The 21,493-nt window shown below is 41.7% G+C and overlaps 1 protein-coding gene across 3 annotated transcripts in view; it reads left to right on the top strand.

Annotated features, from left to right (window-relative positions):
• The window catches only part of LOC137641521 (vacuolar protein sorting-associated protein 33B-like), a 268,777-nt gene that overhangs the window by 114,310 nt on the left and 132,974 nt on the right, over window positions 1-21,493 (top strand). For all 3 annotated transcript variants that reach the window (XM_068374148.1, XM_068374147.1, XM_068374149.1), the window contains exon 4: window positions 19,207-19,362. In XM_068374148.1, the coding sequence (XP_068230249.1) occupies window positions 19,207-19,362 (156 nt within the window). The remainder of the gene's footprint in view (window positions 1-19,206; window positions 19,363-21,493) is intronic.

Below are 21,493 nucleotides of genomic sequence, written 5' to 3'. Positions count from 1 at the left end.
GGGTATTTGAATATAAGAAGAGTTGAGGAAAGGATGGTGGAGGTATGTCCATTTCCATTCTAGTCTCATCTTGGTCAGACCTTGGACTCCAGGGATCGAAGGTCCGGCGATCCAGGAGGAACTTCCCTTTTACCAGAAATGTATGTTTGCTTCGCATGATCCGAAGGTGTATATATCTGACCGTCTGTGGAACAACGGTCATTGTAACTGTGGGATTCTGTTTAACATCCTAAGTAGAACTAAGAAACCCTTCCGTTCTCCTTTCAGGCCGTACCTGACTGTTTGCCTATATCAGCTTTTCAGTGTTTCACTGTAATAGAAGATTCCTTTCTATTGTATAAAGCTTAGGATAGGTACGCTGGAAAAGAGGAGAGACACAGACGTGTAAATCCTTCCAGCCAACAGCTGCGGTCTTCCTAATTATTGATTCTAGGGCATCCCCTTTCAAGAAGGGGCCGATGGAAGATTCTAGTCCATAAGGATAGAGTAGCGCCCTACATCCGGGGAATTAATAATGATAATCAAGAGGCTGATGAAGAATCAGCGTAAGGAAAAAGGGGGGGTGTAGTGGATCCCCCAAATCAGGTAGGTCTCAGCAAGGGGTTGTGCTTAGAAGCACAACATACTGGAAAACCATTCTATTGTATGGTTATGTACCAAAGATTTCTGTCTGCGATATGGTCCTAAACTGCAGGTGTACAGGGTATTGTATACCCCTATACAACTGGCATGTTACCGTCAAGGCTAGTGCTTGGGGGTAAGTTAACTGGCACAGTACTTCAGTACCGATATGGCTAGCAGGTCTAAGACATATCAGTGACTTGTTGACTGTCAGCGGGTCGCTGACAGACGTCACACCATCCTAGCCAGTATTCAATGTGACTGGGTAGTGGTGAAAAATATACGCATAGTCAGCGGATCTCTGAACCAGAGGCGACTCCTCGGGCTGTCGGCAGACCGCTGATAATCGGCGGGCTGTCGATTGAAGGTATACCAACTCAGCTATTGACTGGGTGGTGACCAAGGGCACACACTGCCGGCTCTTGGCGGCGGAGTCAGATGTGACAGTGAAACAATGACTGCTGTTGTTGATTTCACTACAAGGTGTGGCTTGATTGTGGAGTCTCTGCCCGGTGTTTGTCAGTCGGGGGTTCGAGTCCCGCTCAGACTCACCAATGCCGTTAGTGTCTGCAACCTCATCTTGAGAGGCAGGGTTGGGGGGGGTTTAGACCTTAAAAACCTTTAAAAGGAGCACTAAATCGGCAGTTTTAGTAATGAGAAAGTGAAATTTTCAGTCCAATTCCCGTAGAGTTTTCACATTTTTACTAGTTCGCAACTGAACCGCATTTATGAGATAACTTTCAAAACGAAACCAACCACAGTTCGACAGCTCTAGACTGCCGTCTTGTAGGTTGGGGATTTTGGAAATAATATTGCTGGGGGGGGGGTGAACCTGCATATATTATGTCCGTGAAAATACTCATCTTTATAACTGCAGAAGACTGCAATGCATCATCTGGTGTCCCTCCTGTAACGAAGGGAGAACAGAAATGAGTATTCAATTGATTATCGCATCGATAAACAATATGCAAAATCGTCTTTTGACAAAATAGCTTAGGACAGAAAGCTAAAAGAGATAGTGGGAGACACATCCCCTATGAGTCAAAGCTGTTACTTCTCCTCAGTATTAAGATAAGGAAATTCCTCCAACCGGGGAATTTCCTGAAGAAATGGGGTTCGAACACCTAGGTGTAAGGAAGTGTACATGCACTGTCCCCTTCTATGCTTAACGCTGTGAGGTAAGGAGGATTGATACACAATCAGAGTATCGAAGGAATGTCATTCTTTCGAAATAGGAGCGGTAACAGCAGAAGCTCGCATCCAAGATATGTTGATTAGAAATTAAAAGACATATATGTGTATCCCAACCCATCTATTTGCTGTAACCTCCCTTACAATATTAAATCCGGAAGTTTCCTGAACAGGGAACTCAAGGATAAGGGCTCTCCCCTTTAGGGGTTAGAGGCGTCACACCACCGGCCCTTTACGGAATTTAATATTGCAGGATAAATAGAAACTGATTTCAAATCAGAATATTGATGAAATATTATTCCATCAATATAGAATTGGGTTCAGCAAATATCTAGACAGGGACACCCAATAGATTGGAAATAACTACTAGTATAATCTATACGTTAGTTATCCATCTGCCGTATTTACTAGATCGCAAATATACTGACTACCTGTATAGACCTATACTGTAGTTCAGCCGGCAGAAAATAAAAGACATATACTTATGCATCCCAACCAATCTATTTGCTGTGACCTCCCTTAAAATATTAAATCAGGGAGTTTCCTGATCAGGGAAACTCAGGGATAAGGGCTCTCCCCTATAGGGGTTAGAGGTGTCACACCACCAGCCCTTTACGAAATTCAATATTGCAGGGTAAATGGAAACTGATTTCAAATCAGAATATTGATGAAATATTATTCCATCGATATAGAATTGGGTTCAGCAAATATCTGGGCAGGGATACCCAAGATATATTGGAAATAACTACTAGTATAATATATACGATAGTTATTCATCTGCCGTATATACTATACTGCAATTATACTGATTACCTGTATAGACATATACAGTACTGTAGTTCAGCCGGCATATTGCCGGATTAGCTAGCTATTGCCGGAGCATCTAGCAAGCTAGAAAAGAGAGAGAGAGAGAGAAAGCATGGAGTGAAGGCTATCTATTACTGTATATGTATACAGTAATAAAAGATGTAAAAGTCTAATTTTACTGCCTTTCTCCGAAAAGAAGGTTCACTTCCATTTAGCCACAGTACTATTGCCGGCTTACTACTGTAGGCCAGCCTCCGACAGCATGAGTACACTCGGCATGCTACCTACTGAGTCAGTATCTATCTGTGCCGGTCTACTGCCGGCCAGAACGATACGCCGACAACAGAAACTGTGGTTAGCAGTTCAAGGGAGAACTGGAGAACCTTGGTGACAAAAGCGACCTCCCATCCACAGCCGCCAAAGCCGCTGGAAGCCGGCAGTCACCATGGCCGCCAGTAGTCGGCGACTGCCGACAGCTGACGGCTGAGGAAGGGGGTCTGGGCGGCTCCGGCAACCCACCGGCAATGGTAAGGTTGCAGGACTCCAGCACAGGAAAGACAATGGCTCGGCCATCGTAAAACAACAGTGAGGGGAGGGGAAAGGGTCCTATGTGAGGTATAGGAGGGACCGGCAATGTTGCCGGATCTACACACCTTGAAGAAACTCTGTTTCAGTACCGGCACGACCACAAGCGGCAGGAGAATCATTTATTCTCCAGCTTAGGAGGTGCTAATACAGTTAAGGGGACGGCAGCTCATGTCGTTCCTCTCAACAAGGGAGAAACAGTTCCAATGCCGGCGCGATCCTAGGCCACAAGAGTATACGACTCTATAGCCTAGAGTCGGCGAGCATAGGACTAGTCTACTAGACCACAGGGAGAAGGTGGCGGCAACATTCGACCACTTCAGGTGTAGTCTAGGAAGGGCTAGCCTCCTATGCCGGCAGTTCCGCCGGCAGGGGAATGCAATCACCCCGCCGACTGACTGCCGACAAAGACTAAATAATCTGAGGTTCTGATCGAATCCCAAAACTTGCCGTCGGCCGTTAAGGGATGAGACAGAAAACTCTAGGCTAGTCATGCCTAAATTCGAAATTCAAGGCCGATGCAGAGAGTTGTAGCCTAAGGCTACTCTCAGAGGGAAGAGAGATTACCCATAAATCTCTAGTGAGATTAATAACGGTTAATATAATTCCAGGAGATATCGATCTCCAGGAATGATAACCAATACACAAGGGTAACCGGGGAAATGACGAAAGTATATGTTGTCTAGGTTATGCTACCCAGACAAGACGAGATTTCGGTTACCTAAATCACCAAAACTCTGACATATACGATCGCCACGGAAAAGGAAAAAATATGCTTATACAGTAGATATCTTTACAATATATAATGCCTAAATAGCTTTCATAGTATTGATTAAGCTATTTACACCGGAATGTCGTTCTGCTAACTAAATAGCACATGTACAAAGAACGACAGCGCCATGGCGACACCGGCAATCGGCGAAGATCCGCACACAATAAATACACAAATTCATTGTGAGGCTGGAACTAAATTACATATTGTAAAGAATCAATACTCAACTTTCTGGATGGAGAAAGAAGTCGTAGAAAGCATAAAGATTCCCAGAAATCGATCGAAAATGTCAGATCGACAGGGAACACCACTGTAGCGAGTCGCTACAGATAAAGGAATGACCGCCAGAGGGAGTTGGCGCGGTTTTGATACGATTGTAGTAGGGGAACCAGGGTAATCTTTGTTGCGGTTACCCTTCTATTCTGCCACGTATTACCCCTCGAGGCGTAAAGGCTATTCGGGGTGCAGATTGCCATGTGGCATGTCAAGAATACGTCCCCTGATGATATACGATACCCTTGAGAGTAATCTTAAAGGTACTCGCGCCAGAAGTTAGAATTCTGTGAAACCTTTGGTTTGATTCTCTGGGAATATCACTGTAGTCATATATACCCTTCGGAAGCTACTAAAGGAACCTTCCATTAGGACGTCATGGCTTGAGCCCAAAAATGCATTTTTGTATTATATTTATCAATTTTGGAAGCATTTTACAATCGAGTACTGAAAGTTTTGTTTACCTTTGGTTATGATCAGCTGATCTGAAAGTGCCGCTACCTACCGTATCAAAATATGGCGTACATACGTATGGCATATTTTTTTATCATTTCTTAACTTATTAGAAATATCTTCATGATGAATATTACATCAACACCAATATGTTACAGGAAATCAGTTTCCATACAGTTCGTCTAATCATTAGGTTTAATGCGAAATCGTTGTAGCTCTTTCTGTGTGTGTGTGTGTGCTCGCTTTCGCAATCGCATACAGGTAGTTCATTTTTCCTTTGTTTTTCATAAAGACAGCAGATTTCTTAGCTCCAAAGTTATCTGTTATTTTGCGGAAGTTAGCAAGAAGAGGAGCTTTTAGCACTAGTTGGAGAATTGGTAATGTTACTCCTCTATGTAAATGTGTTTGTGGTAGCTCAAGTCCCACTGATTACCGCCCAATTTCCATAACTCCCATATTATCTAAAGTTTTTGAACGTCTTCTGGCAAGACGTCTTAATAGGTTTGCTGAAGGTAATCATCTACTCCCTAGTTTGCAATTTGGTTTTCGTAAAGGCCTTGGAGCATGTGATGCCCTTCTTACAATCTCCAATGCTGTACAGAAATCCCTTGATTGTGGTCGGGAAGTTCGTATGATTGGCCTTGATTTTAGTGCTGCCTTTGACCGTGTTAATCATGAGGCCCTTGTTTTCAAACTGAAACAGTTGGGAGTGGGTGGGTCGTTTCTTAGCATTATTACTGATTTTTTAAGTAATAGATCTCAAAGAGTTGTTGTTGATGGGCACCATAGTGATTATAGGAATGTGATATCCGGTGTTCCACAGGGTAGTGTTCTTGGCCCAATACTTTTCATACTATATACACATGACATGTGGTTTGGCCTAGAAAACAAGCTTGTTGCATATGCAGATGATGCTACTCTCTTTGCATCAATTCCATCCCCTGAATGTAGATCTAGGGTTGGTGAATCCCTTAATAGAGATTTAGCTAGAATTAGTGCATGGTGCAAATTATGGGGTATGAAGTTGAATCCTAACAAAACTCAAAGTATGATTGTAAGTAGGTCAAGAACGGTGGTTCCTCAACATCCGGATCTTAGTATTGATAATGTTTCTTTAAATATGTATGACTCTTTCAAAATTTTAGGTGTGATTCTCGACAGTAAATTTACTTTTGAGAAACATATAAGGTCTGTGTCTTCTTCAATTTCACAAAAAATAGGCTTATTGAGAAAGTCTTTCAAGATTTTCGGTGATCAATCTATTCTGAAGAAGTGTTTTAATTCTTTCATTCTACCTTGTTTTGAGTATTGTTCTCCTGTCTGGTCTTCAGCTGCTGATTCTCATCTTAATTTGTTGGACAGAAACTTACGGTCTATTAAATTTCTTATTCCTGATCTAGATATTAATCTCTGGCACCGTCATTCAATTAGTTCATTGTGTATGTTGCATAAGATTTTTCACAACTCTGACCATCCTTTACATTCAGATCTCCCTGGACAATTCTATCCTGTTCGTAATACTAGGCAGGCAGTTAATTCTAATAGCCAGGCCTTCTCCATCACGAGGCTCAATACTACGCAGTACTCTAGAAGTTTTATTCCAGCTGTGACCAAGTTGTGGAATGATCTTCCTAATCAGGTGGTTGAATCAGTAGAACTTCAAAAGTTCAAAGTTGGAGCAAATGCTTTTTTGTTGACCAGGCGGACATAGTCTTTTTATAGTTTATTTATGACATATTTGTTTTTGATGTTGTTGATAGTTTATTATATGACATGTCTGTTTTGACGTTGTTTCTTATTTTAGAATGATTTATTGTTAATTTGTTCTCTTCATTTATTTATTTCCTTATTTCCTTTCCTCACTGGGCTATTTTTCCCTGTTGGAGCCCCTGGGCTTATAGCATCTTGCTTTTCCAACTAGGGTTGTAGCTTGGATAGTAATAATAATAATAATACAGTATTCTAGTTCAATATTAAGCCTTTATATTTCATTAGACATTGCTGTGTTTAATTGTGGTTTATTAAAGCACGTTTATATTTTATTTTTCAATATTAAACTTACCCGATGATCATATAGCTGTCAGCTCTGCTGCCCGACAGAAAAACCTACGGGCGGAATACGCCAGCGATCGCTATACAGGTGGGGGTGTACATCAACAGCGCCATCTGTCAAGTAGGTACTCAAGTACTCGATGTCAACACAGAACCAATTTTCTCTCTGTCGTGCCACTGGCAAGACCTACCTAATACGCTGTTACTAACTGGATTTGTTTTCACAACTATTTGGTGAAGTACACTATTCCAGTTTTGAGCTTTCGCTATGCAGGGGTTTTATCTTCATTTCAAAACTTGAACTCGTTTTGGATAGTTTTAATTATGGTGACAAAGAGAGTATGGACTCTCTTTCACTTTTAAATGGCCGACCCTTCCCCTAGACGGAAGTGTGTTTAGGTTTTTAGTAATTTTGCTTAACACGTTATAGATCTATATATTTTATATCTCTCCACCTTTATTAGGCCTCTTCGATTAACTTTCCTTTTATTATAAACATATAAAAATAAATTTTTATGTTTTGTTTATATGCGACCTTTCCTTTTAGTAGACGGTCCTAACTTGGAACCGAAGTTAATCAACGTTGAGCCCGTTATATCGTTTTTAACCTTTAAAGAATTTAAAACTTTTTAAATTTAATGTTTTATGAAAGAATTTCTTTGATAGTCTCGTACTGTTTTCAAAGATGAACTAACGTTTAGTTTTTTAGTCTACGCAGTTGTTGACGTTCAGGACGTTCAACATGCGCTCTATCGTTACGATAGAGAGAGAGTGTATCACGGTTTCACTTTGCAGTAAGAGTAAACCGATTCTAGCGTTTTGTTCATTCTTTCTTAGCTTAAATGGTTTAAATTCTAAATTAAAGGAACTTTTTTTTTGGAAAACCTTTCAGTTTTTTCCTTTAGCAAATAACATGTTTTGACGATATATAATTGGGCTTTTCTCTCAGGTGCGAAATCTAGAGAGAAAGAGAGAGATAGAGACGGAGGGAGAGAGAGGAGATAAAACGTTTCGTTCAAGCGGGTAACGTTGTTCTCGTTTTACTCTCCTCCCTAGTCGCTGTAGGGGAAGAAGGTAAAACGTTTCTAGGGTTTTATTCTTGTTCCCAGGCTATGTGCGGTGAGAGATTGTAAACGTAGTTTATTTGAACTAGTGTTTAGTCTCTTTCCCAGCCACTGAATTCTTTATCTTTATATATGTTTTCTGTTGCATTATACGACTGTTTTCGCAATTACTACCTTTTAATGAAGGGTAGGATTGCGTGTTTCAGGTAGAAATCAGTAAAAGTTTCGATTTCAGTGAAATAAGTGCAAAACAGAAAATCAAAGTGATAAAGTGATATGCGCAAAGTGTTACAGTGTTGCGTCCGAGGGTTCGTCTGTTCGTGCCTGTCGTTCACCTAGTCCGGGACCTCTTGCAAGCTCCCAAGCCCAGGGGAGAAGTAATGTCGAACGACTTATGGGTTCGTCAGGCCTTGATCAACGAACAGACGTTTTTCCCTCCGTGGTTTCGGGCGTATCTACCCAAGATCGCCCCACCCACACAAAGACGAGAGAGCCCATTTACTTCTCGTCTGCGGAAGAGGTTTCTCGTAAGAAACCTTGGACCAAGGTCTCGCAGCTTATTAAGTGCAAGTCGGTCCCTTCCGCGCAAGTCCAACGGCCCAGGTGTAGCCACTGGGTCAGTTCGGACTCGCTGCAGTCTTCCGATGACTGCACACCTCCTAAGAGAGGTAAAGCGGTACCGCAACAGGCAGTAACTCCGTCTGTTGCCGCACCTGCTGCTGTAGACCCTAAGTGGTCTTTGCTACAGTCTATGCAGACACAGTTAGCATCTTTTTTGCAGGAGTATCGTGCGGAGAAGGTTGACGCTGCACCCGTTAGCCTACAACCTACCACGGTTGTGCGCCCAGCAGACGCTGTGGCTGCCTGCTCCCACACTCCAGCTGTGAGAGCTCCTCCACCCATGCGCAGTCGACCCTGCCAGACGCATGCTGACGTTCACAGACGCACCCGTTAGCCTACAACCTACCACGGTTGTGCGCCCAGCAGACGCTGTGGCTGCCTGCTCCCACACTCCAGCTGTGAGAGCTCCTCCACCCATGCGCAGTCGACCCTGCCAGACGCATGCTGACGTTCACAGACACACGGAACCCTCCGTTGACGTGCGTGTGCTACCACAACAACAGGAGGGTGGAGTTAAGCTGCCGTGGTTTGACACGGTGCGTCAGCCTCCGCAACCCACTGTGGTTACCGCCACTCGCCCGCAGCAGTCTAGTCAGTCAGGAGTTGAGGCTTCCCCACACAGCTTTGGTTGTTGCCAGCTCACAGACTGTCAAGCAGTTACATGACGTTGCCTTCTGGTCTGCTATTAATGCACTAGTGCTGTATGTCCTCACGCACCTGTTGTGGTTGACAGTTCAGTTTTTTGACAGTTCACAGACTGTCAAGCAGTCACATAACGTTGCCTTCTGGTCTGTATGCTAATGCACCAGTGCTGTATGTCCTCACGCACCTGTTGTGGTTGACAGTTCAGTTTTTGACAGTTCACAGACTGTCAAGCATTACATAACGTTGCCTTCTGGTCTGCTGCTAATGCACCAGTGAGACCCTCACTGAGAATACCTAGCTTTTCTCGGACAAGGTTCCTGTAGATGAGAAAGTGCTGTTCTCCCTCCTACTGATATTCCTTTGAGGACTCTGTCATTTGGAGAGGAGCCTTAAGCTGCTTAGCCTCCTATGGACTTTAATTAAATCATGATGATTTTTTAAGGATCTTCGTCCGGATCTTGTAACTGCTGCTCCTCGTTCGCCTCACGTCAGAACTTACACTAGGCCTAGCTACTTCGAAGCCGTTGTTGTTAAGCTAGTGCTCTCTCGCTCTCCTAGAGAGCGTTACGTCGGCTAGGCGACTGGTTTTTGCACCAGGAGGAGTTTTAGGGATACAGCCTTTTGATTTCCCTTCTTTTTATCTGGCTTATAGAGCGAGAGTCTGATAGGACACGAGAGAAGTTCTCAGCTTGGGAGTTCATGCCTCTGCCCAGGTAGACTTCTCAATTCTGGTAGACTCGGCCAGGCGCATAGCCAGGAGACGCTCCAGTTGTTTACAGGTCAACTTCTCAACTTTTGTCGAGCCTTTGAAGTTTTGCTGTACTACTATGTCACACATAACAAGGCTTCCAGGGATGGTAAATGGTTCCGCTTCAGTCGCTAACCCCGTCTGTTGCCACACCTGCTCCCGTAGACCCTAATGGGCTTTGCTGCAAGACATGCAGTCCAAGCTTGTGTCCTTGATAGAGGACTTAATACGGAGAAGAAACTTCTGGCCAACAACCTTCCTACCGGTTGGTTGTGCGCCCTGTTGACGCTGAGGTATCCTACTCGCGTCCGCCAGTTGAGGTGGTTCCTCCACCGATGCGACCCAGTGTGGGTTGCCAGTCGCAAGTTGACGTTAAGCGACGCTCGGAGGTGGTTGTTGACGTTCAGTGTGTCACTAGGAAGACGTTCAACAACCAGCAGAGGTGACTTGTTGTGACGCAGTGCGTCAACCTCAGCAACCCGGTAGGGTGTTGACTGCACAACCCAGACAGTCTAGACAGTTTCGGGTTGACGCTGTACTTCCTCGCGTCCCCATGGTTGTTGACAGTTCACAGACTGTGCAGCAGTACCATGATATTGCGTCCGGCTCCGTCACGCATCCACCAGTGCGACCGGATTCAGCGAGTCAGACGTTGCCCACTCCGTTGCCGTTTCCTCATCAGTTTCGGATGAGGAACCCTCTGATGAGGACGTTGCTGAACAAGACGATCTACCCCCAGCCCTGCTATCCATCCAGAAGATGCTGAAGAAGGAACGCTGCCCTGTCAGGCTGTGGATGAGTCTGGTTAGGACACTGTCATCCGTGGTTCAATTTGTGTCACTAGGAAGACTACACCTCCGTCCTCTTCTATACCATCTAGCTTTTCACTGGAAAAAGGACAAGACGCTAGAAGCGGTCTCGATCCCGGTTTCCGGAAAGATAAAGTCTGGTCTGACTTGGTGAAAGGACTTTATCAACCTTAGGAAGGGTCTTCCCCTGACTGTTCAGACTCCCAACCACGTTCTCTTCTCGGACGCATCGGACGTAGGCTGGGGTGCGACATTAGACGGTAGGGAATGCTCGGGATTATGGAACTCGAGTCAAAGGACAATGCATTTCAACTGCAAGAAGCTACTGGCAGTACGTCTGACCTGGAAAAGCTTCAGGTCTCTCCTTCAAGGCAAAGTGGTGGAGGTGAACTCGGACAACACACGGCTTTGACGTACATCTCCAAGCAAGGAGGGACCTACTCTCTGACATGGTACGAGATCGCAAGGGACCTCCTCACCTGGTCAAAAGGTCTAGACTTTTCACTAGTAACGAGGTTCATCCAAGGCAACTTTAATGTCATAGCAGATTGTCTCAGTCGGAAGGGACAAATAATTCCAACAGAATGGACCCTCCACAAGGATGTATGCAAGAGACTTTGGGCCACCTGGGGCCAGCCAACCATAGATCTCTTCGCAACCTCGATGACCAAGAGGCTCCCAATAGTTTGCTCACCTATCCCGGACCCAGCAGTAGTTCATATAGATGCCTTTCTACTAGATTGGTCACATCTAGATCTATATGCATTCCCTCCGTTCAAGATTGTCAACAAGGTACTGCAGAAGTTCGCCTCTCACGAAGGGACAAGGTTGACGCTAGTTGCTTCCCTCTGGCCCGCGAGAGAATGACTCACCGAGGTACTTCGATGGCTAGTAGACGTTCCCAGAACACTTCCCCTAAGGGTGGACCTTCTACGTCAGCCACGCGTAAAGAAGGTACACCAAGGCCTCCACGCTCTTCGTCTGACTGCCTTCAGACTATCGAAAGACTCTCGAGAGCTAGAGGCTTTTCGAAGGAGGCAACCAGAGCGTTTGCTAGAGCAAGAAGAACATCCACCCTTAGAATCTACCAATCGAAGTGGGAAATCTTCCGAAACTGGTGCAAGTCAGTATCCGTATCCTCGACCAGTACCTCTGTAACTCAAATAGCTGACTTTCTCTTATATCTGAGGAAAGAACGATCTCTTTCAGCTCCCACTATCAAGGGTTACAGAAGCATGTTGGCATCAGTCTTCCGTCACAGAGGCTTAGATCTTTCCAACAATAAAGATCTACAGGACCTCCTTAAGTCTTTTGAGACCACGAAGGAGCGTCGTTTGGTTACACCTGGTTGGAATTTAGACGTGGTACTAAGATTCCTTATGTCAGACAGGTTCAAACCGCTTCAATCAGCCTCCCTGAAAGATCTCACCTTTAAGACTCTTTTCCTGATATGCTTAACCACAGCTAAAAGAGTCAGTGAGATTCATGCCTTCAGCAAGAACATCGGATTCTCATCCGAAACGGCTACATGTTCTACAACTTGGTTTTCTAGCCAAACACGAGCTGCCTTCTCGGCCTTGACCAATATCGTTCGATATTCCAAACTTATCGTATGGTTGGAAATGAACTAGAAAGAGTATTATGTCCTGTAAGAGGTCTTAAGTTCTATTTAAAAACCTTTACGAGGCCCGTCTGAAGCTTTATGGTGTTCAGTTAAGAATCCATCTTTGCCTATGTCAGAGAATGCTTTATCCTATTTTATCAGACTGTTAATACGAGAAGCTCATTCCCATCTGAATGAGGAAGACCAAGCTTTGCTGAAGGTAAGGACACACGAAGTTAGAGCTGTCGCAACTTCCGTGGCCTTTAAACAAAATAGATCTCTGCAAAGTATATTCGACGCAGCCTATTGGAAAAGCAAATCAGTGTTCGCGTCTTTTATCTTAAGAATGTCCAGTCTCTTTACGAGAACTGCTACACTCTGGGACCATTCGTAGCAACGAGTGCAGTAGTGGTGAGGGCTCGACCACTACAATTCCCTAATTCCATAACCTTTTTTTAATCTTTCTCTTGAAATGTTTTATTATTGTTTTTGGGTTGTCCGGAAGGCTAAGAAGCCTTTCGCATCCTACTTGATTTGGCGGGTGGTCAAAGTCATTTCTTGAGAAGCGCCTAGATTAGAGGTTTTGATGAGGACCTTTAGTATGGGTTGCAACCCTTCATACTTCAGCTCCTAGGAGTCGCTCAGCATCCTATGAGGATCGCGAGGCTCAGTAAGGAAGACGTACTTAAAAAGGCAGAGTAATTGTTCAAGTCGACTTCCTTACCAGGTAATTATTTATTTTATGTTTATTATTTTGAATAACTGCTAAAATGAAATACGGAATACTTAGCTCATAATAATGTCAACATGTAATGCTGGTCTCTACCCACCCCCCTGGGTGTGAATCAGCTATATGATCATCGGGTAAGTTTAATATTTAAAAATGTTATTTTCATTAGTAAAATAAATTTTTGAATATACTTACCCGATGATCATAAATTAAAGGACCCACCCGTCCTCCCCAATAGAGACTCAGTGGACCGAGGAGAAAATTGGTTCTGTGTTGACATCGAGTACTTGAGTACCTACTTGACAGATGGCGCTGTTGATGTACACCCCCACCTGTATAGCGATCGCTGGCGTATTCCGCCCGTAGGTTTTTCTGTCGGGCAGCAGAGCTGACAGCTATATGATCATCGGGTAAGTATATTCAAAAATTTATTTTACTAATGAAAATAACATTTTTCAATTTCTTGAACATATCAATAATCAACAAATACTTTTGATTTACTTTCGGTTGGCATCAGCTAATCTCAAGGTCACGCTGCCGTATTACTATTATGAGCACATATATATAGTGCGAATAACACTGATTTATATAATTTTCTTGACATTCAAAATTTCTTCATAATGCATATTACATCAACGCCAATATGTTATAGGGTATCACATTTTCCATACCGTTCGTTTATAGACCTTATTATTAGTTATAAAAGGAATACGCTCTCTCTCTCTCTCTCTCTCTCTCTCTCTCTCTCTCTCTCTCTGTATTTTGTTTTTAATTCAGTTGTATCTTCATATTTTTTTTGAAAACTATTAAAAAATTCTATATATCATTATTCGATGTTTCGATTATGGGAATAGTAACGCATCGGAAGGAAATCACTTGATTTGCCTATCGCCTTCCGCCAGAAATATGACGTCATCAGACTTTTTTTCTTAAATTTACGGTAAGTTGTACTAATCTTATAACTAATGATACAGACCACTAAAACACTTGATATCGTTACTGGGTGTTTCGATGATGGGAATGCTGTAATAAGATTGCTCGGTAACGATGAAAGGAAATCATTCGGTTTGTCAGCGCGCTTCCGCAAGATACATGACGTCACAAGACACGTGACGTACGGTAAACTCTACGAAGAAATACTTGCAAAATATGTAATTTAATTTTCTTTGTTTCTCGCAAGAAATGAAAAGAAAATACTAACTTAACAAACAAAAGTATTTTATTTTTATAATGTAAAAGGAAATATATTATTTTCAAGAAAATATTAGCCCTATTAGTATATTTTCTTTAGATAAACAGCGATCCATTATCAGAGATTGAAAAAGTAGTGTACAGTCAAATTTACACTACGTAGTACTCATGACAACCGATACAGACCCTCAAAATACTTTGTATTGTTATTTAATATTTCGATAATGAAAATACTAATACTAATCATTAGCCTAGTCGAAGGAAATCACCGTATTGCCCGGACGCTTTCCGCCGGTGATGTGACGTCACCAGACATATGAACTCGACAGATATTAAAACTTTTCTTAATATATTTTTAACTGAAAATAAATACTGAATATTAACAATAAAATAAAATAGTAATTTACCAAGATAAATCAGTTTACAGTGATACCTCTGGATACGAAAGTTTCTGCTTACGAAAAATTCAGGATACGAAAAGCGATACAAAGATTTTTATGCCCCAGTATACGAAAACATTTTCAGGATACGAAAAGCTTACGAGATCCCAACTTGTCGCCGAGAGTACAGTACCTTTTTTTTCAGGGTATCAACCCTTAATTTAGGTGTACAGGTAACAATACACCTTCACTGATCCAAATGCTTTACATACAGTACCGTAACTTTTATACAGTAGTAAAGAAAACGGACCATTTTCTTAGGGCTTGGAGGGGATAACTAGGCTATAACTACATTTTTGGGCTCAAGCCATGTCGTCCTGATGGAAGTTCCTCTAAGGTAGCTTCCTAGGGTATATTACAACTACGGCGATATTCCCAGAGAATTTACCTTAAGGTACCCAGAATTCTAACTCCTGGAGCGAATATCCCTAATAAAAGAATCAGGGATATCGCAAAATATCAGCGGACGTATTCTTGACACGCCACATGGCAATCTGTACCCCGAACAGAGTTAACACTCCGTAGGGGTCAAATGGCAAGAAAACGAAAACGATAAGAAAGGGGGGAGCCGTTCGTAAGGCATCTCTCCTCCCCGTTTCGTAAGCGTGCCCTGCGCCGCTCGCGGCGCCATCTGTATTCCTTTTTGCGTAGCTATACAACTCGGTGTTTTCCCTGTGTTTCTACCAAAAATCTTGGATTTACTCAAGCTAATATGCTTTCTCCAACTTCTTCTGCTTCCGATAAGTTGAGTACCATTTCTTTTATGTATAAATGTAGGCTCTTGGTAAAATTTAAAGTAATTAAAAGAGCTATCTTTGATACAAGAGCTGTTGCCTGCTGGAGGCGTCCTGGACGCTGTCGCTCGCTAGATAGGATTTATTTGGTTAGCCAGAGCGACGTTTCCAGCCCCCTTTTCGCTTTAATAAATTTAACTGCTTAGCTTATTTAGGAATACTTTTATGATGCTGTAGTATGGTGCCTGGGCGAAGGATTTGCCTAGGCTGGCCTACGCTAGACCTTGTAGCCTAGTCGTTTGGCCCTTGTACTTCCTGCATGATATTTAGTCTTCCAAGTGTGGTTATTTAAATTTTATTGAAGCGTAAGGCAACGTTATACATATAAGTTTATGCTGAGTTTTTTCCAAGATGGTACATTAGTGAGTTTCGGTGATTTAGGTAATCGATTCTCCCAGTGCCTAGGCTAGGTTGTCTTAGGCTATTGATATGCTTTCTTGTTCCCCCCGTTTGCTCCCTTCTCTTTGGGGAAGGCGCGCAAACCCTTTCCCTCTGCTTAAGCCTTGGGCTTAACCCTAGTGGTTTATCTGAATTAACTTTCGATACTACTATATTGGGGTGGTACTGTACCTTCCTGCTCCAGCTAGTCTGGTTCAGAGAGGGGCAGTACAGCAGTGTTTTAAGTCTGAGTCTGTGTTGGTCTGGCTTGGGGTAGAGTCTCCCTCGCTGTCTGACACAGACATAGGAGGTTTAGCCTCCTTTGGTCACTCTTGAAGGTTTCTGTAGTTATGATCCCTTCGTTCGGTGACCCTTCAGACTTGTCCTTGTTGCTGTTCCGGGTGTGGGGTGTGTCCCTTCCCTGGAATAGCAATACCTTCCTTGCATTGGTTATAGGGAGGCAGCAAGTATTGCCGGCCTCCCTCCCCGGATTCCCCCTAGGCTGAGATGGGCTTTCTTGGCCGTGGGTGATCCTTAACCAGTGCAAGGTTGGACAGGACCCTCTTGTCCCTTTCCCTTCTGTCCTTCCTGTAATGTCATTAGTGTCTGCCTTCCTACATCCGTACCTAGCACAGGTTAGGATGGGGAGCTGACTTGGTTCCCTGCCGGCCGGCACACTCTGCTAGTAGCGCTATGTTTAAAGGAATAAACATGGCAGCGATGATGGTGCCATCTAGATACTCAAGGTAGTAACAGAGGAAGGGTACCTTGATAACAGCTCTCCTTCTATTTTTGCCACTTTCCCCCTTGAAGCGAAAACGCTATTCGGGGTGAAGATTGCTATGTGTCATATCAAGATATACATCCCCTGATATTATGCGATATCCTTGAGAGAAATTTTAAGGATATTCACACCAGGAGTTATGATTCTGGAGACCTAAAGGTGAATTCTCTGGGAATATCACTGTAGTCAAATATACCCTAGGAAGCTACTTAAAGGAACCTTCCATCAGGACAACATGGCCTGAGCCCAAAAAGAACATATGTCAGTCAGTTAGTAATGAAGTCTTGGGACATGCAGTTACGAGGCAAAAGCTATGGATATCAAATGATACTAGGGATGCTATAGAGAGGAGACAAAGACAGAAATTGAGTGTTGAAAGTTTTCGAAGAAGTAATGAAAATTACAAGTTAGAGCATGCTGAGTACTCCAGTATTGATAGTGAGGTCAAAAGAAAAGCCAGGAATGACTGGAGAGAATATTTAGACAGTAAAGCAAATGAGGCTGACAAAGCTGTGAATTCAGGGAATGGCTATGGTGTAAGAATTGTTCATAGAATTATTAATGAAATCTCGACTTGGGCAAAGAAGAAAAAGCATATACCTATCAAAAAGAGATGGATCTAGTATAACAATAGAAGATGAAGAAAGACAACGTTGGATGGAACAATTTAGTGAAGTTATGAATATAAGATATGAAGGGAATAATTCGATTAATATATCTGAAGCTTATGAAGACCTTGGTGTGCCCATGAATGAATTCAGTGTGTTTGAAGTGGAAGCTATCCTCAAAACACTAAAGAGATGGAAAGCCCCTGGATACGATGGAATAACTACCGAGATGATACTGGCAGAAAATTAAATGACTCCCAGACTAGTTACAAGATTATTTTGTAGAATGTGACATGAAGAGGCAAAACCTGTTGAATGGAAGTTAGGAGTGTTGGTGAAAATGGCAAAAAAATGAGACCTGACAGTAGATTGCAACAATTACTTAGGTCAGTTATAAAAAGTGTATAGTATGCTTATTCTAAACAGACTGGAGAGAAAGATTAATGAAAAGCTTAGAGATGAACAAGCAGGATTTAGAAAAGGTAGAAGTTGCACTGACCAAATATTCATTTTGAGACATGTTGTACAACAATGCGTAGAATATAGAAATCCACTTTTGATGGTATTTGTGGACCATGAAAAAGCCTTTGATATTGCGCACTGGCCAATTTTGCGGAGAGTCCTGCATCATTATGGAATACCTCTTAAATATGTAAATTTGATTAAGTCTGTTCATAAGCATAGCAAGTGAAAAGTTAATGAAGTGTATCAAATGAATTTCCAGTGAACAGCGGAGTACTCCAAGAGAATGTATTGTCACCTATGTGGTTTATCCTCCTCATGGATTTTATAATTTGTAGAACAGTCTGAGATGGTGGAGAAGGATTAGATTGGATTGGTGATAGGAATTTAGCAGACCTAGAGTATACTGATGATGCTTGCTTACCAGAATGCATGAAATATCACACAAGGTTGAGCTGAAGATATATAGAAGAAAGACAGAGATGATGAGAACAGAGTATGCAATGGGAGATGAAATATCATTGGAAGGAGAAAGGATTAATGAGGTAGAATCATTTAAGTAGTTAGGAACTATGATCTCCAATACAGGGTCTCTAGAATTAGAGTTTAGTGAAAGATTGAAAATAGCAAATCAGACAATGGCTCGGTTAAGTAAAATTTAGAAATCAAATCGCTTGAAATTACATATAAAAATCAGACTATATGTCAGTTTAATGAGATTGGTGTTACTGTATAACAATGAAACAATCTCCAATAGATTTAGTAGATTTGAGAACAAAGCACTCAGAAGGATACTGGAAGTTAAATGGCAGGCAGGATTAGAAATGAAACTATAAGGGGATTATTCCAGTACCATATGTGGATGAGTTCATGATAGGGGGTAGATGGAGATGGTTTGGGCATGCTCTTCGTACTCCCCAAGAGAGATTAGTTCACCAAACGTTCAGCTGGGCTCCACAAGGAACTAGAAAAGTTGGAAGACCCAGACCTACTTGGTGAATGGAGAGGTATTGAATTAAAAGCTCAAGATAGAGACGAATGGCGAAATGTAACCAAGGCCCTTTGTGTCAATAACCCTTGGAGGAGATGATAATGAAGTATACTGATCATGACAGATGAGATGTAGGGAGAGTTTGGTAAAAAAAAAAATTATTAATTAAGTGGTATCCTGGGTTTCTCGAGCCTATAACCAAAATAGCAAACTTCAAATCAATTAAGTTCAAGGTATGGCTGTACAAACCATCACTATACAAACCCATAGCTGAATGTGAACTTAAGTTCCCTTTTCCTAACCCTTTAGTCTTGTTGCAGCTATTTCAAACCACACAGAGTATGATTCACTTATTTACCTTGAATTTGGGGATTGCATTCAAATGCACTAACTTTACCTGACTCTTGTATTAATTTTCTACAAGATTAGCATGTCCTAGATTCATAGCTGTTTGTGAACAGGTCATGTTGAAAATATGGGTGTACAATATATTGACATTTTTTTTTCTTCAGGGAAAATTTTTACAATCAGTTTTCAAGGAAATGTAATGTATTAAGCAATCCTTATTTTTCTTTGTTTAATAGGGTACATGTAGTTGTTGTTCCTAGAATTACTACTTGGGTGACTAGCTTGGTGGAGGAGGAAGGTCTTTTTGGAATAATTACTATGCATGAATTCACTCCAGATTTTATTCCATTGGATGACGATCTTCTCTCTCTTGAAATGAACAGCTTCTATAGGTGAGTGTGAAATTAAATTGCTATATATTATGCCTTCATATTTTCATTTTTTTCTGATTTAAGGATTGTAGATAATAAGAGTGACTTACATGAGATATTCATATACTACTGCAGTGTTTTCCTGTAAATTAAACTATTCCTTAGATGACCCTGCACTTCAGTTCAAAGTGAAGACCACATAGCAGCATTTATAATAGGGAAAACAAGAGTGGACTTTGCAAGGTTGGGAACCCTACATCCTATCACATGCTCCTGATCTGTATAAAAACTTATTTCTTGTGATAATGTAGGTTTAACTGAAAATGTTGAGTGAATGTGAAGAGGAAGTAATATTTCTTATTTGGTGTGATATCTAACTCGTACCCAGTTGTCATTAGCAAGAAGCTATTTGGACATGAGGTTGAAAACTTAGTTACCTGACAAACACAGATTTTGTTTAGTATGGAAGCCAAGAATGTGGAAATAATTCCAAGGAACGGGACTCTAACAGTCTTGGTAAATGGAGGCAATTTTTTCCTTCCCAATGATAAGTCTAGAGTCTAGACCTTTGCAAGGCTCTTTGACAACTGTTGGGCTTCTCTTTATTGGATATATTTCCTGCAAATCTGAAGTGGAAGATCCAGATTACTGCTCCAGTTAACCAGACCTTGCAGCTTGGAAGATAGAGATTGTAATACCCACCTAGGTCTATCTGGAAGGCCATATATTTTCCCCTTTCAGTTTTTCAAGGTAGTTTTTTTTAATAAAATTGGATCTCAAAGGATTTGAGTAGCCTTGTTAAGCATCCCATCAAGCCTTTGAAGCAGGATTCTTTTTTAGCCTTCATTCTGAAAAAAATTTATCTTACTCCTACATTTACAACAATAGGGCAGCAAACTTTGTGTTATAAAAAAGGTTACTCATACTAGGGATTAGAATATGGAAAATTTTTCATCATTTTAATGAACCTTACCCATGGTTTTTTATTGAAAATTGTAAATAATTCCCACTCTCCCTCACTCCAATTGCCTTCCCTTTTAGAGTGGTATGGTTCAATTTGTCTTCTTTGATGCTTTGTGTGGTAAGTAATCTAGGTTTGGGTACCCTTTATATTTTGTGTCAATGCTCTTCAAGTAAGTCACTTTTTATTTAACTTCCCTAATTTAGTCTTGAGTTTTGTAGTGCATTTTTTCATTTGTTGGATGGCTCAAATATATGTAGAGATTGCAGATACCTTATGGAAGAATATGTCAAATTATTTTCTTAAAGAGTTTGTGATAGGAACTCTTTAAATCTAAAATGAAAGATGCTAGCTAGAGGGGAAATCAAGAAGAGGCTAGGCTAGTTGATTTTGGAATTGATGTAGAAATTAATGTTGTAACCAGTAGTATACAGACTTGTGTGATGTGCTTAAATTTCAAATTAGTGTTTATGGAAAAAAATTTTGCTTCATTCATGCATTCTAATGTTTTTAACAATGGGAAAATTTTGCTTCATTCATGCATTCTGTTTTTAACAATGGGAAAATTTTGCTTCATTCATGCATTCTAATGTTTTTAATAATGGGAAAATTTTGTTCAATCACACATTTTAATGTTTTTAACTATTCAGTAGGTGGAAGTATCCTGGTTGAGCCTATTCAGTTTGAACCCTTGGCTAGCATCTCCTAATGGTTTGCTTTGCAATGATTTTATACCATCCTATGTTTGTAATGAGGGTGTTCGGGGCATAAGGTTTGATCGTTCAATTTCATTTAGTTCCTTCTATTCTGGTTCTGGACCAAGCACCTATGAGCAACCATTATGTGCCATGATTAATAATGTTGTTTGTCATATTACACTTCTGATACCAAGAGCACAGATTTTCAGTATTCCTTTAGCAATGTCTGAACATGTCAACAAATGGTTTTTTCATGATACCTGGCTACGTGCACTTGACTTCTAATGTATGCTGGACTGCTTGCAGTTGTAGGGTGTTTATTTATTTCTTACTTACTGAAGTGCTGTTTCCAGGACGTTGGCGGTCAGTCGCCTCCACCTCTCCCTGTCTCTAGCCATTTGCATCACTTGATTTAAAGTATAATTATCCTCCAATCCCTCCACAATACTGTCCAGGTACTTTGCCCCCCTGCCTCCCCCTTGATCTCCTCCCC

Source organism: Palaemon carinicauda, chromosome 5 (genome assembly GCF_036898095.1).
Source record: "Palaemon carinicauda isolate YSFRI2023 chromosome 5, ASM3689809v2, whole genome shotgun sequence".
NCBI classification, from domain to species: Eukaryota; Metazoa; Arthropoda; class Malacostraca; order Decapoda; family Palaemonidae; genus Palaemon; species Palaemon carinicauda.
Note: the sequence above shows the minus strand (reverse complement) of the source record. Positions and strands in the feature narration are given on the sequence as shown.